At 35.6% G+C, this 15,029-nt stretch overlaps 3 protein-coding genes and 1 long non-coding RNA gene across 5 annotated transcripts; all 4 read left to right on the forward strand.

The window, feature by feature from the left end:
* On the forward strand, positions 1-1,721 carry LOC103335543 (uncharacterized). Its single transcript, XR_016127691.1, has 3 exons — positions 1-187; positions 682-778; positions 1,685-1,721. It is a non-coding gene; the product is annotated as an uncharacterized LOC103335543 (long non-coding RNA).
* A 59-nt stretch (positions 1,722-1,780) lies between these two features.
* On the forward strand, positions 1,781-2,329 carry LOC148916275 (UPF0496 protein At4g34320-like). Its single transcript, XM_089055092.1, has one exon. It carries the CDS (start codon positions 1,781-1,783, stop codon positions 2,327-2,329), a length of 549 nt encoding a protein of 182 aa, XP_088911218.1.
* LOC148916276 (UPF0496 protein At4g34320-like) lies at positions 1,868-3,017 on the forward strand. Its single transcript, XM_089053842.1, has one exon. It carries the CDS (start codon positions 2,335-2,337, stop codon positions 2,878-2,880), a length of 546 nt encoding a protein of 181 aa, XP_088909968.1. The 5' UTR covers positions 1,868-2,334; the 3' UTR covers positions 2,881-3,017.
* A 2,446-nt stretch (positions 3,018-5,463) lies between these two features.
* On the forward strand, positions 5,464-9,089 carry LOC103335544 (UPF0496 protein At4g34320-like). Of its 2 annotated transcripts, none has more exons than XM_008238558.3 (2): positions 5,464-5,614; positions 7,699-9,089. In XM_008238558.3, the coding sequence occupies exon 2, from the start codon at positions 7,747-7,749 to the stop codon at positions 8,854-8,856; it is 1,110 nt and encodes a 369-aa protein (XP_008236780.2). In that variant the 5' UTR covers positions 5,464-5,614; positions 7,699-7,746; the 3' UTR covers positions 8,857-9,089. The 2 variants fall into 2 exon arrangements, with proteins under 2 accessions (XP_008236780.2, XP_016650366.2); XM_016794880.2 differs by having other exon boundaries at positions 5,563-5,614; positions 7,660-9,089.
* The last annotated feature ends 5,940 nt before the right edge of the window (positions 9,090-15,029 follow it).

Here is a 15,029-nt window from a genome sequence, read left to right on the forward strand (position 1 = left end):
CCAAAAAGCAAAAACCAAAGACAATATTTTTGCTTTTTAAAACAGTTCCTCTCCCCATAAATATGATTAAGCCACCCTAAGTCAATATTTTTGCTTTTTAAAACAGTTCTGCAGCAGGGACAGGGCATAGAAAGTAGGATCGAGCTCAATGGTTCAGTTGGGGAGCTGTTGATTAACGCAGCAAAAGGTATAATCTGTCTAATTTTATATTACTTTTACAGTTTTTATCTAATTCATAAAAAAATTAGATTGATGTTAATTAGATTAAAATATGATTTTTTTTTGTTCACGGTTTTTTTTTAATTTATACACTTTCTTTTTTCAAACGAATCCGGAAAAAACGTTCTTTCTAAAGAGAAAATGAAGCTAGACTTATTTTCATTAAAAAAGAAGAAGCTAGACTTATTAACGGGACATATTTGGCCTAGGATTACTACGAAAGGGAAAAGCACCTTGTTTTCTCAAAATTGTTAGATATATAGAGAGCTTTAATTAAGAGATTTCTATGTCAAATTGAGTTTACATCTTGATAAGGTAGAAGAAATAATTTGGAAAGTATTAAACAAATCGATGGAATTCCCAAAGTGATATTTTTTAAGCAAATTTTACTATCATATCGTAGTGAAATATCAATTATACCAATTTATAATTGATGCTATTTTCTGCGTTTTTTTTTTCCAGGAAATTGATTCACCTGAGTTTCTTGTATCATTCGAACTCAATTAACAACACAAAGAGGTATGATCCTTTAGAGAACAGAAGATTCTGTTCAAGTAAGGTCGTCACATCTATACTTTCTCCACTTTCTTTGTTGGGAGTCTTTGGCTCCTGATTGGCTTGTTTCTGTCTTAGATGCAGATGTATGTACTTCCTATTTTCAATCAATAAACATTCTTATATCGTTTGGATTAGAGAAATAAGAAAAGCTGGACCTTGCATGTTAAAATAGCACAGAGATATGATTTGGGGTGGGCGTGGGTTGGGTTGGGTCAGTTTTGCTCACTAGGAATCCAATCTGATATAGAGTAGTTTATGATTTTTTAGACCCAAGACCCACACATAATTAGGTCAATCCAACCCTTTGTGTTTGGGTTAGGCAGTTTAGTCGGATTAACTCAAAATTAAGCTTACTTTTTAGTTTTGATTCCAATTCATAACCCAAACCATATAAAGCAGTTTATGATTTTTTAAACCCAAGACCTGCTTATTATTAGGCCAATCCAACCTAACTCAACCCTCTAATGATCAAGTTGGACGGTTCGGTCAGGTTGACCTAAAATTGTGCCCTGGTCAAGAAAGGTCCTTACATCTTTTCTTTTTTGTTATACTACTTGCACATTGCTTTTCCTATGAAATAAATGGTTAATTTTGGCTTGGTACTCTGCAATTGTTTACTCAAGGCATATTATTATATAAATTTTAACAATAAGGCACCCGACATTGAAAATTTGTTGCCCGTTAGTATGATAGTCAGAAAATCCATTACGTGATGAGGGTCAGGTCCACTTTTGAAGGAAAAAACGACAGAAATTGAGAAAGAAAGTTACTGTAAAACTTGTGGAGAAGATTAGAAAATTTATTGTTTCTAATTATCTGGGGCTGGAATTTCTTGTTAAGTTCATGAATTTTGGACTGGAAAATGCTTTTGATTTAATATTAATTCGGTATGGATTTGTCTTTACAGAAACTTCAACACAGGTGTTTTAGCAAAAATGAGGTTGAAGAGAGTGAGAGAGTTAACCAGCAAGCTCCTTGGAAACATTCGCGATAAAGATGCAGGATGCTTAGAGCGCATGAGGAGGATTGCAAGCATGATGAAGACATGCAATCCTTTGACACCAACCTCAAAGCACGTACGACAGAAGTGATCAGCAGCATTGCGAGTAGCGGAGCTATTTCAACGGAATACTTGAAAGATGTCGTAAATTATGTGAGGGTGTGGAACCAGACGACTGTGGACTCTATCTTGCAATTGGAAAAGGATATCAGAGGCGAGGGCAAGAAAAGGGTCAAGGGCAAGCAGAGTAAGAAAAGCAAGAGGAAAAACAGCAGATTTCAGAGCGTTGTGGACGAGTACGTAGACAATAGCAGGGGGATGCTGGATTTATTGTCGGAATTGAACAAGTTTGTAAACTCAGCTTGCAACAGCCATTCGTCTATTGAAACTGTTGTTCAAGAATACTTTAACAAACAGGAAAACCCGGACGACAGTGGTACTAGTTCAACTACTCATGACCACTACAAGAGGATATCTGAGAAACTGAAGAATATCAAGGCCGCTGCCATAACAGTTATGCTGAAAGCTTGCTCCAGAAGGTTCAACCTTTGATCACGATGCATCAACAATTGCTTGAGAATTTGACAGTCCAGAAAGAGAAGCTTGTCAAGAAACAGCAGACTGCTCGTGCTTGGAGGAAGGCCACGAATATGTTATTCATAAGTTCTGTGGCTGCGATGTTACTCTGGTCTGTGGCAGCAGCAGTTTTAGCTTCTCCAAAGACTGTAGCAATAGCAGCAGCTATTGCTGCTAGTACTGGGGCGTTAACGGAAGGACAACATTGGATTGTCTCTCGGTTAAAAAAATGGGAAAATGATTTAAAGAAAGAAGAGAATCGAGTTGACGAAATGCATGACAACACTAGACTTGCCCTTACGGAGTTGAACAATATTAATAAGGCTGAGATTGATGTACTCTTGGGCCAACCAGACTTTGCAATTGCTGAGGAACAAATAAATGTCACAATAATGAAGAATATTCAGAAGAAGTTGGAGCCATTTAAAGAGAAAATTAAGAGATTGAGAGGCGAAGTCGACAAGTGCAGCACCGAACTAATAAAGACAAGGGATGAAGTTGCAAAGGCTGGATCAGCTCTGATATAAGATATAATATTTCCTTATTTGATTTGAATTTGAATTTTGCTTGTAAAATATTCTTCCATGTGAGAAGAAATATTCGCATTGAACTCCTTATCCACTAAGATTCGTAATTGCTAAATTCAAGTGTGTTTTATAAAACATATAGTGCTCGTTTGTCACGCAGAACTATCTTGATATTGACCATGCTTAAGTATTGTTATGGATTGACTTGGCTTGGACTAAGCTTAATAAGACTGTCCTGCATTTGGTATAATGTGGACTGGGACTGAGACTTGAATAAAACCATGCTTATTTAATTAATTAAAAAAATTAAAAATATAAAAAACTAATAAAAATAATTTTTTTATTTAACCCAAAACCACAAGGCAAGGGAAGCAAGAGTTCCCCAAAAAACCATTAACACCATCTGACAGGACCCGACCCAAATTCTACTTTGGAATTCGAGCCGAACCATGTGCGTGTCCGACACCTGGAGGGTGTTGGGCGTAAATGACCGTATTGCCCTTCTAACTAAAAAACCACTTTATTACTAAATTGACTTCTGCTAAAAATTCGGCAAAGTTTCCCCTGTAATTTGCTCATTTTCCAAAATTTCCACCTCTCAACAAACATTTAAATAACTCAATCATTCAACATGCATTCAATTATATCCAAACAAATCAAGCATCATATTATTCTGGTCTCAGGTCGCAACAAATCAAATAAATCAATTTGTTAATAAAATTCTTCTCAACTTTCAGAACAACAATAATACATTGGTAATCTCAAACATTCTAACTCGTGGTTGCGCCTTGTAACCATAGGCTGCCTACATACCCTTACTCAAGGATCAAGCCACACGTAATTCTCGTATTTCATCTTAGCTTCCTGTTCCAAGCTTCCTGGCATTACTCACTTGGCAATATATAATTAAATGAATGAATAAAAGCATTTAAATTCGGGTAATCACACTTGGAAAGCCATCACTATCCATTTCCTCGTGACACCATTGGTGACACGTCCTTGCCCTGTAATCTTCGTTGGACTCAGGAGACATCTGGTTAACTTGATTTGCAATCCTCGCTCCTACGGTCCGGATATCTCTAAGACTCGTGGGGCAAAGTATGCTAGAAATACTTGACTCGCATGGAAGCTCGTCAAAACGCTTGAAAAGTTCAAAGTAGGAGAACTTGATGATAGTTTGTCACGACTCGAAAGTTAGGTAACAATATAACTACAACTTGGGCAAGAAATGAGAACAATCACAACTTGAATGTCACGCTAGTGGAAGTAGTACCACCATTTGGCATAGAAACGAAAAATAATATGTGTGAAATTTCCTCGGAGTTGTCCATTCGAGATTTTAAAAAACTACAGGAATCTTTGAAGACGTGTTTGGAATATTGTAGATGTTGTGTCTAAAGAAAGTTGGTGTTTTCTTCTTGTCTTGATCTTCTTCATATAGTTGTTGGCTGACCTAATTTCTTGATGGCCAAGATTACTTGGCATACAATGCTTCTGATTCCATAATAATTCCCAGTTCAGCTCCATGAAGATCCTTGACAAATCATAAAAATTTCATATAGAAATGCTGCTACTAGCTAAAACAACAGTAAGCAAATCTATGTGGGTGATGCAGATCTTCCCTCCTTTTTTTCAAAGGATGTAATTAAGGAAAATAGCTCTAAATCTTTCATACTTCAATTTTTTAGATTGGGGCATTCCAGGGTTCACTCCTCAAGAATTAGAATGAAGCCCCGTGTTTTCTGAAAATGCCAAAAATACATATAAAGTCGTTTTCAATTTTACTACAATTTAACACATTGTGATGTTTTAAAAATATATATATATATATCTTGTGTTTTCTACAGCCAACCCATCGAACTAATATATGCGTGTTCTTGTTCTCAGAAAACGGAAAACAAATTTGAAAAACGATATGGAATAGGTTCTAATGTATCCTTTTTGAATTAGTCTCTTATAATTGTATTGCGTGAGCATGTCATTATTAGTGCTATTATTAATAGACCAATAGAAAGATAAATTTATTATAAGATGCACTTCAAACAAACTGATTTCCAATCAAACTACTATGCTCTAAGTGGAGAACTGGCTCATATTGGTTCTTTTCTATACCTCAACACATTAAGGACTTTATTATTTTCCTAGTACAAAAACTAAAATAAAAGGAAAGCAAAATAAAGCAACAAAAGCGTGCCAAAACAAAGGGGTATGGCTGGAATCAAGACTATCACCACTTTAACTCGCCTCAGATCGCCTGGAAGCTTGTTAGAATGCCTGGAAAGTTCGAAGTTGGAGAACTTGATGACAGTTTGTCAGGACTCGAAAGTTAGTCAGCAAGATAACTACAACTTGGGCAAGAAATGAGAACAATCACAACTTGAATGTCACGCTAGTTGGAAGTAGTACCACCATTTGGCATAGAAACAAAAATAATATGTGGGAAATTTCCTAGGAGTTGTCAATTCGAGATTTTAAAAAACTACGGGAATCTTTGAAATATTGTAGATGAGATGTTGTGTTTAAAGAAAGTTGGTATATCCAGTCAAAGTCGTTGCTCATTGGGTTACTTTCGTTCTGTTTCCAGTCACCCACGAGACTAGAACTTGCAGAAGGTGCCAAGTCAATGGCTTTAAGTCAATGCTTGTGCTTTTAAAATAGCTAGTTGGGGAGAAAGGCAGAGCAAAAGGCAGAGCAAAAGCTTGATCAGTAGTGTTGGGGAGAAGGGCAGCTAAAGGTAATTTCTGTCTGCTTTTATATTATTGGGCTCATCCGATATGATTATACTTAAAATATGAATTTAATTTTTTTCATATTCATGTTTTTTCTTCTTCTTGAATTTATGCACTTTATTATTATTAAATAAAACGGGAAAAATCATTTCTTTCTAAAGAGAAAAAGAAGTTAGACTTATTATCCAGAAAGCTTAATCTATAGCCTTGTTTCTCAAAGTTGTTATACTAAATAGATATTTTTACAATTTATAATTGATGCTATTTCCTGTAATTTCTTTTTTTCCTTTCACGAAATTGATTCACCGGAGTTTCTTGTATCATTTGAACTTAATTTTAAAAAACACACACACACAAAGAGGTATGATCCTGTTCAACTAGGGTCGTCACATCTTTCCTTTTTTCGTTACTTTTCCTTTCTAACAACTTGACGACACTAAGAGCATGTCCAGCGCTGCTGGCTTGCCCAAGCAAGAGGGGGCCTAGGCCCAGCTTTTGTCTCCAGCGCACACAAGACCGGGCAATAAGTATTAATGGTTTAAGTATATATATAATAGATTAAAATGAATACTAATTGCCCTTGCATTTGCCATTTGGGGTGGAACTTAAAAAGGCAAGGCTGACACTATTCACTTGAATAGTGTCAAACCTTGCCTTACCTTTGCCTTGCCCTTGCCTTTTGGGGTTGGAGGTACTCTCTTAATCGAAATAGGGAACTAATACTTTTGTTTAATAGTACGCCATCACCTTGTTTTTCTATAAATTAAATTAAATTTTCATAAGTACAATTTAATTTGAGGTGAAAATCAGACCAAACCGGACCGCGCCCACCCCTCTTTCTTGTACATTAAAAAAAAAAAAAGGTGGGGAGAGTCCAATAGTAGAATCTGGATCCAATATAGATGATTGTGATTGTTTCAATCCGATCTAACCATATTAAATGTTTACATCCAATCTAATCCGATCCATGATATTGGATTGGATTGGATTAGATGACTGGTTTTGATAATTAAAAAATATATATTAAATATTTATCCTTAGGTTTAATCTAATCAAATAAATTAATAGACATAAACGTAAAATATAAATGAAATTCTAGAAAAATTATTTTGATTATATATTATATTAAACATAACTCTATTAAATGACTTAAAATTTTCATAACCTTTCCAAGTACAAATGCTTATAAGAGGAAAATAAGCATAAAACTAACTAGATTGGATGGGATTGGATTTGATTTGATTCTCATAAGCAAATCCGTCATCCGATCCAATTATGTCGGTTTTGAAAATTACGGATCCAATTCAATCCACCAAATCATCAAAATTGATTGAAATAGGATTGAATCGGATTGGATCGGTCAGTTTGGAGGGATTGGATTGGATTTTGTACACCCTAATTAAGAGTATATATTCTCTTAGGACTATGTCAACTAAAAGTAAAGGAATATTTATCTCCTCACTTAGAAGGGAAACAAAAACATCGATTTAATTATAGTCTTTTTTGTTTTACTAGTTTCTATTTATGTGTACTTCTCACTAGGGTATTTTATTTTATCAATGAAATTCACTTGTACCGTCGAGTTTTGTATTTTCTTAAAATATTTGTACGTAAAGTAAATTTAGCTCACACCATTTTCAAATTCTGGATCCATCATAAGGAAGAGGTTTTTCACACACACACAACCAAGGTACCATGGGGTTCAAACTTGAGACATCTGTCTACAAGTCAATGCCATTTTCCATTGGGTTAGACCTTGACTATGGGAGTGGAAACATGAATGCAGATTTGACACATTTTGTCCTATATGTCAAATTGGGTTTAACTTAGAAATTGTATTATTGTTGGGTTATTTTTTAGAATTTTTGAGTTGTATGGACACATTTGATCCTAGCGCTTGTCAATAGGATTTCAGAAAGTTCAGTAGAATTTGTCCGTCATTTTTAGGTTTTTGTTGTTGTCAAACTTTGTCTTTTTTAGGTTAAAAGATTGTAAATTTACTTAGTTATCATAATTTAATTAGTGTTTTCTTTCATAACATTTTGATTAGATTCGCCTGTTATATATTAAAGATTAATTCTCAACACAGCTAGAAGCGCTCCAGGCCCTGTAGGGTTTTGCCGGTGTTTTAGCAACAATGGGAAACATTTGCGGCAACAATGCAGACTGTTTTAAGCATGATGAAGACATACGATCCTTTGACACCGAAGTCAAAGGTAAAGTGATACAAATGTTCGACAGCTTGAACAGTAGTGGATCTTTTCCAACTGATTTATGTAATTATTACGTGCTGCATGTGAGGGATTGGAACCAGAAGAGTGGGGAATTAGTCTTCATACTGCAAAAGGATATCGAAGGGGTGAAGGGCAAGCAGAGTAAGAGGAGGAGGAAGAAAAACCTCAGATTTCAGAAAGTTGTGGACGAGTTCGTAGACAATAGCCGGGAGATGCTGGATTTATTATCTGAATTGGAAAAGTTTATAAAATCAGCTGACAAAACCCATAAGTCTATTGAAGCTGTGGTTAGAGAATACTTTGATAAACAGGGAAACCCTACTGATGATCACTACAAGAGGATTGCTCAGAAACTGAAGGATCTCAAAGCCGGAACCAATAACGAGCATTTCACTAAAAGTGTACTCCCGAAAATTGAACGTTTGCTCAATATGCAAAGTGAACTGCTTAAGAAGTTGAACAGAGAGAAATTGAAGCTTGTCAAGAAGCAGCAGATCACGGGTTATTGGAAAAAGACCGTGGATATGCTATACATCGCTGGTGGGGCAGCGATGTGTCTTTGCGTGGTGGCGACCGCAGTTTTAGCTTCTCCTTCTGCTTTATCAATAGCAGCAATAACACTAGCTCTTGCTGCTGGTGCTGGAGTGGCATTTGCAGGACAGCAATGGACCTCCTCTTTTTGGAAAGAATATCAAGATCATTTAAAAGCTAAGGAGAGACTAGTTGACAAAATGCACGTAAGCAATAGGGCTGCAAGTAAAGGGTTGGGCAACATTAAGCACTACTGTGAGAGGGTTGCAGATGACATTAATTCACTCTTCGACCAACAGGACTTTGGAAATTCTGAGAAACAAATAAATAATGTCACAATGCAGGATATTCAGAACAAGTTGGAGCCATTTAAAGAGAAAATTAAGACATTGGAAGGCGAAGTCGACAAGTGCAGAACCGAACTAATGGAGACAAGGGATGAAGTTGCAAAGGCTGGATCAACGGCTCTGATTAAGATATAATATTTCCTCCCCCTTCTGTCATGAATGTGCTTTTTTTCTTTATTTTATGTTTATTTACTTTTGCTTTGGAATTGTGTGTCTTCCTGGTTTTGGGAGTTGTTTGCGGTTCTATATCTAGCTTAGTCTGATGGTCGTCTTGCAATAAGCGGAGTTCAACGCTAGTGTACGATTTAAACAGACAAAAAATTTGTGGTTATTGTATAAATTGGCTCATGATTTATTTCTGCTCATAAGATGTTTGATAAAATGTCTAGCTCAAAAATTATGCATTTAAAAGAATTGCTCTCTTTCTTGAATCTAATCAAGTTTGGCGAACCATATAGCAATAGAATGCCAATGCTCATGTGCTTGTGCTTGGTTTGATGAAATCAGTTTCATGGTCCCATACAGCGAGGTTTTATTGCTAGTTCTTTGTTCATCATTTAGTCTCTTAGCCCTTGGAACAATGGCCCTTATCAGTTATGAATTGATACCATTCATAACAAGTGCCTAAGTTTAATTCATAATGGTTACTAAATTATCATCAATCATGCTTGTCTTAGATGCAAGTCATCTCCAGCTACAAACTCTTTTTTTTTTTTTTTTTTTTGGGGGCTCCTTTTATTGAAGGACAAATATTGTGGAAGCAAATGTGCAAGTACAGTTTTGTGTAGTCTCTTTGGTTTGGACTTTGCCCCTTATTTTACACCCCCCAATGGGTTAAGTTGAATCCCATGTGGGGTCAACTTAATAAAAACTTCAAAAGACAACAACAACAAAAACAAGGAAATTAGTAAAAACCCAAAAAAAAAAAAAAATCAAGGAAACTAGTTACCTCCTACACAAACTTTTTCATATGACATATATACCTTTAAAAATTATATGTATCGATTAGGGGTGGGCATCAACACCGGAAAACAGGAACTCTGAGTCGAACCAGATGAAAAAAAAAAAAAAAAAAAAAAAAGAGGAAAAATCTGGTTGATTAAACAAGTCACCAAACCGACATCGATTCCAATTCTAATTTCACACCTTACTAAATTGGACCGGACCGATTGTGTATATTTTTTTTTTTCAAAATTATTTAAATTCAATGCTATGTTTTTAATCTCATAACTAATATTTCTCCAAGCCCAACTTCAAAACATCTTTTTTTTAGGCCTAATATCTCTCTTTGCATGAAATTGGATCATTTGTAAATTTTCAAGCTCAAAAAATAAAATTTTAGTTGGAATTTATATAATAGATTTATTTGAAATAATTATAATAATTCAGTCCAAAATCAGAAAAATTGGAACCGATTCAAACCAAACCGACCGATTGCATAACTTTTTTTTACTAAAATTGAATCGAACAAGACTAGTTAAATAGTTCCGGTTCCAGTTTGAGGTTGAAACCGGACTAGACCGAGTCCACCCCTAGTATCGATACATCAAAGTAGTGAATTACTTGTGAGTCTGAACTTGCCAAGTCAAGAATGAGGGGTTCAACACAGTAGTAAGACAGTTCGACAATAAGGGTGGGGGTTTAGGCCCAAAAGCTGTTTCCAACAGCAAGGGCTAACCACAGGAGAGATGGGGCCCACAAACCCAGGCTAACTCTCATGCAAGATCTGCCTTAGTTCCAGCTTGAGTTTGCTGACGTTAGCGATAGACGTTAGCAACAAAAAATAATAATTTAAAATTGAAAAAAATCTACAAAAAATTTCAGATTTTTTTTTTATAAAATAAATACTTAGTTGTAGTTTTCACTTCCCACACCAAAACTCTATACAAATTTCTCTCCTCATATCTAATGTGAATAGTTGCTGCCCTAGCTCTCCCCTTATCATGGCAAAGGGCAAATGGGTGGAGTTAGTCTTAGGTGTCTCCGTCTTACCCCATCCCCGCGCCTTCGTTACCTGTTCGAAACACCAAAACTGGTCAAACCAGGAAAAAGTGCTCCCCATTCCCCATATCGATGTACTAAAAAATAAACTTACCAAGTCACTTCTTAAATTTAATTGGTTGCACATGTGACATTTTCTCAACCGTTGGATGCTTTCAATGGATAGAATTAATAGATAGCGTAGCGAGATACCATTGTAATTTTCAACCATTCCGACTAGGACCAAGTATTATTCGTATACCTTCCTTATTCAATTACTAGTAGTCAGGCAGCATAGATTTCAGAACCTCCTAACCTTTTTTTGTACTGTGTATGTTCTCTAGCTAATATGTTGATAGCTGGACGCTCACTTAAATTTTTTTATAATCTTAACTTAATACTATTAAGTAAAAAAATATAAAATTAGAAAAAAATAACAAAAGCCCAGTAAGTAAGGGATGGCAACGGGTCGGGTAGAAGCCGGGTATGACAATACCATCCCCGTCCCGGCTCTCCATCCCCACCCTCGTCCCCAAACCCATCCCCATTTAATAGGTTTCGAGGAATCCCCATTCTCGTTCCCGTCGGGGGACTATTCCTCATACCCATCCCGAATCCTCAATTTTTTTTGCATAAAAAATATTTATAATACATTTTAACATGAGTGCCGCTAAACGAACCTTAAAATTAACTGAGTACACCATATTATCAAATTATTTATTGAATTACTAATGTACCCTAATATTAAATGACCAAAACAAAATATTAAATTGTGAAACAAATGTAATTTTAATAAGTAGTCTCTAATTTTAATAAGAAAAGACCACCAAAAGAAAGAAGTGGAGAATGAAATGGCGAACCATGAGGGAAACATGCAGACAAACACTTATCAACCTCCATCAAAATATAAGAGATTTTTCTGAGAATAGAAATGAAAACAAGAAAACAAATGTTTTTAGGAAATGAAAATGCGTCTGGTAGACTTGTTTAGAAAACAAAAACTGAAAACGTGTCTGGTAGTACTTGTTTTTCATGATTTTTACTCATTTCAGACTTTTTTTAAAATTCTGATATTTTTAGAGGCCAATGAAAATATGTCAGTAGTAGTACAAATTGAGAATAATATTATGTGAATTATTTTTCAAGGGTATTTTTGCTAAAAAAAATATTTTTAAAAATGGAAAATTCTATTGTTTTTAAAACCTTTTTCTCCTTTCTTTTTATTTTTATTTTCTCCTTTTTCTCCTTTTCTTTCTTTCTTTCTTCCTCTATTCTTCCTCTTTTCTTCCCAGACTGTTCCTTTTTGTTTCCTTCTTCCTCTTCTCTATTTCTCTCTTCTTCTTCTTCCTTCTTTTCAGCTTCCTTCCATTACATGAACTCAACCCATCTCTCGGTTCCACTAATTAATAGTTGTGGTGGTTAGATTGGGTGGTGATGGTGGTTGAGCATGGAAACTCTCTCTCTTTTTCCTTTCTTCTTTTCCTCTTTCGAAATGATTATGATTATGAGTTTTTTTCTATTATGAAATTTTAGGGTTGACTCAAGTTTGGCTTTGACAAGCAGCGGGCTATATCAAAAACAATTTCAAAGAGAAGAGATTTAAATAAAAACTTCCTTGTCCTAGAAGAGACCCACACAAATTAAAAGGAAGAAAACCAAGGGATAGCAAAACTTAGTGCAGGAAACAAATGATGAACATTACAAACAGCGGGCTATATCAATCAAAGAGAAGATTTAAATAAAAGTGCCACCACCAAATAGACAGCATATCATTGGACGTATCAACTTGGGAAGAAAGCCCCAACAAGTCACTGACATATCAGAAATTTGTGACAGTGGTGTTGAAACGGCCAACATTATTCAACTTGAAATTAGAATTAAGAATCAGGCAGCGTTCAAACTTGGTTCCTGCTTCAAGTGGAGAGTCACAAGAATTTACAAGAATCAAGCTTTGAATTGAAGGAGTTAGCAAATCTATTCTCACAGCAGCTTACGAAATTAAAGATTTTGATGCAAATCCAAAATCTGAAAAGATGACACAAATTCATGTAAAAAGAGAAACCTCATTTAAGATTAGGGTGTACCATGGGTATTTTTGGTAGTTAAATAAGGTGTACTTAGTTAGTTTTACATTTTGATTAAAATATTAGGGTGTACTTAGATTATAGGGTGTACTCAGTTAATTTTAAGGTTTGTTTAGCAGCACTCTTTAACATTAAGTTTCATATTAAATTATCATTCAATGCATTCAAATTAACTATAAAGTTCAACTCAACTATTTAAAATCACATCAATATGAAATTCCAAAGAAGATTAGGAAAAATTAGGAGAGGGATGTTAACTTAGGATTAAACAAAAATATTATAATTATATATGTATTTATTTAAATATAAACATATATATTTTCTGGTCGGGTTCGGGGATGGGGACTCCAATATCATCCCCTCCCTATACCTGTAGGGGATTTTTCAAGTTCCGGGATCCACGTACCCAATACCCATTTGGCCTCGAAATCTCCTCCTGTACCCGCCCCCTAGGGATTTTTGTCATCCCTCAAACAACCACCAGCCACATCTTTCTTTTAGGGGTGGGCATCAAAACCAAAATACAAACCATCCTGAAATCATGTCAATCTCGTGCCGTCTTATTTGGTGTTGAAGTGTACACGGGATGATACCGTGTCATCCCGTTACTGTTTGTACGACACTGGTTCCAGATTTGTGATCCCGTTTGGTGTCATACCATATCGAACAGTACCAAGTAAATAATAAACCCCAAATTCAGATTCCTCATCTCCCACGAACATTTCGACTCCAGCTTTGTTTCTTTCGTCTCCCTTCTCTTCTCCTTTCCTTCCCTCTATTCTTCTCTCTCTCTCTCTCTCTCTCTCTCTCTCTCTCTCTCTATTCTTCTGCAAAGTGTATAAACAAACTCTTGAATCTTAATTGTTTGTAAAATTTGTTTGTATCAGGCTTGATTTATAAAACTTGCAACATTTTTGAATTTTTGAATGATTTTTTATGGTATCAACATTGATACTGAATCCTACGGGTCCCGTTTGGATCCAGCATAGTTTGAATGTGTTCTCAAAAACTCTCATCTCGTATCATCTCATAATTTTTTTTGAAATAATAATAATAATTTGGTCCAAAATCAGAAAAATTAAAACCGATTCAAACCAAACCGACCGATTTCATAATTTTTTTTACTAAAATTGAATTGAACTAGACTAGTTAAATAGTTCCGGTTCTAGATTGAGGTGGAAACCGGATTGGACCGAGTCCACCCCTAGTATCGATACATGAAAGTAGTGAAGAAGCACTCGTGAGTCTGAACTTACCCAGTCAAGACCGAGGGGTTCAACACAATGGTTAGGTGCCTCCGCCTTCCCCGCACCCCCGAGCCTTGGTCACCTGTTCGAAACACCAAAACTACTAAAAAATAAACTTACCAAGTCACTTCTTAAATTTAATTGGTTGCACATGTGACATTTTCTCAACCGTTGGATGCTTTCAATGGATAGAATTAATAGATTGTGTAGTGAGATACCATTGTAATTTTTAGCCATTCCGACTGGGACCAAGTATTATCCGTATACCTTCCTTATTCAATTACTAGTCAGGCAGCACAGATTGCAGAACCTCCCAACTTTTTTTTGCACTGTGTATGTTCCCTAGCTAATATGTTGATAGCTGGACACTCACTTAACTTTTTTTTTAATCTTAACTTAATACTATTAAGTAAAAAAAATATAAAATTAGAAAAAATAACAAAACCCAGTAAGCAAACAACCACCAGTAAGCAAAAAACCAAAATACAAACCATTCTGAAATCGTGTCAATCTCGTGTCATCCTATTTGGTGTTGAAGTGTAAACGGGATGATACCGTGTCATCCCGTTACTGTTTGGCCCAACATTGGTTCCAGATTTGTGATCCCATTTGATGTCATACCATACCAAACACTAACAAGTAAATAATAAACCCCAAATTCAGATTCCTCCTCTCCCATGAACATTTCGACTTCAGCTTTGTTTCTTTCATCTCCATTCTCTTCTCCTTTCCTTCTCTCTCTCTCTCTCTCTCTCTCTCTCTCTCTCTCTCTCTCTCAAAGTGTATAAAAGAAGCCCCAAAGTGTATAAACAAACTCTTGAATCTTAATTGTTTGTAAAATTTGTTTGTATCAGGCTTGATTTATAAAACTTGCAACATTTCTGAATTTTTGCATTATTTTTACGGTATCAACATTGACACCGAATCCTACGGGTCCTGTTTGGATCCAGTATAGTTTGAATGTGTTCTCAAAAACTCTCATATCGTATCATCCCAT

This window comes from Prunus mume, linkage group LG6 (genome assembly GCF_029339155.1).
Source record: "Prunus mume cultivar Tortuosa linkage group LG6, ASM2933915v1, whole genome shotgun sequence".
Taxonomy (NCBI): Eukaryota; Viridiplantae; Streptophyta; class Magnoliopsida; order Rosales; family Rosaceae; genus Prunus; species Prunus mume.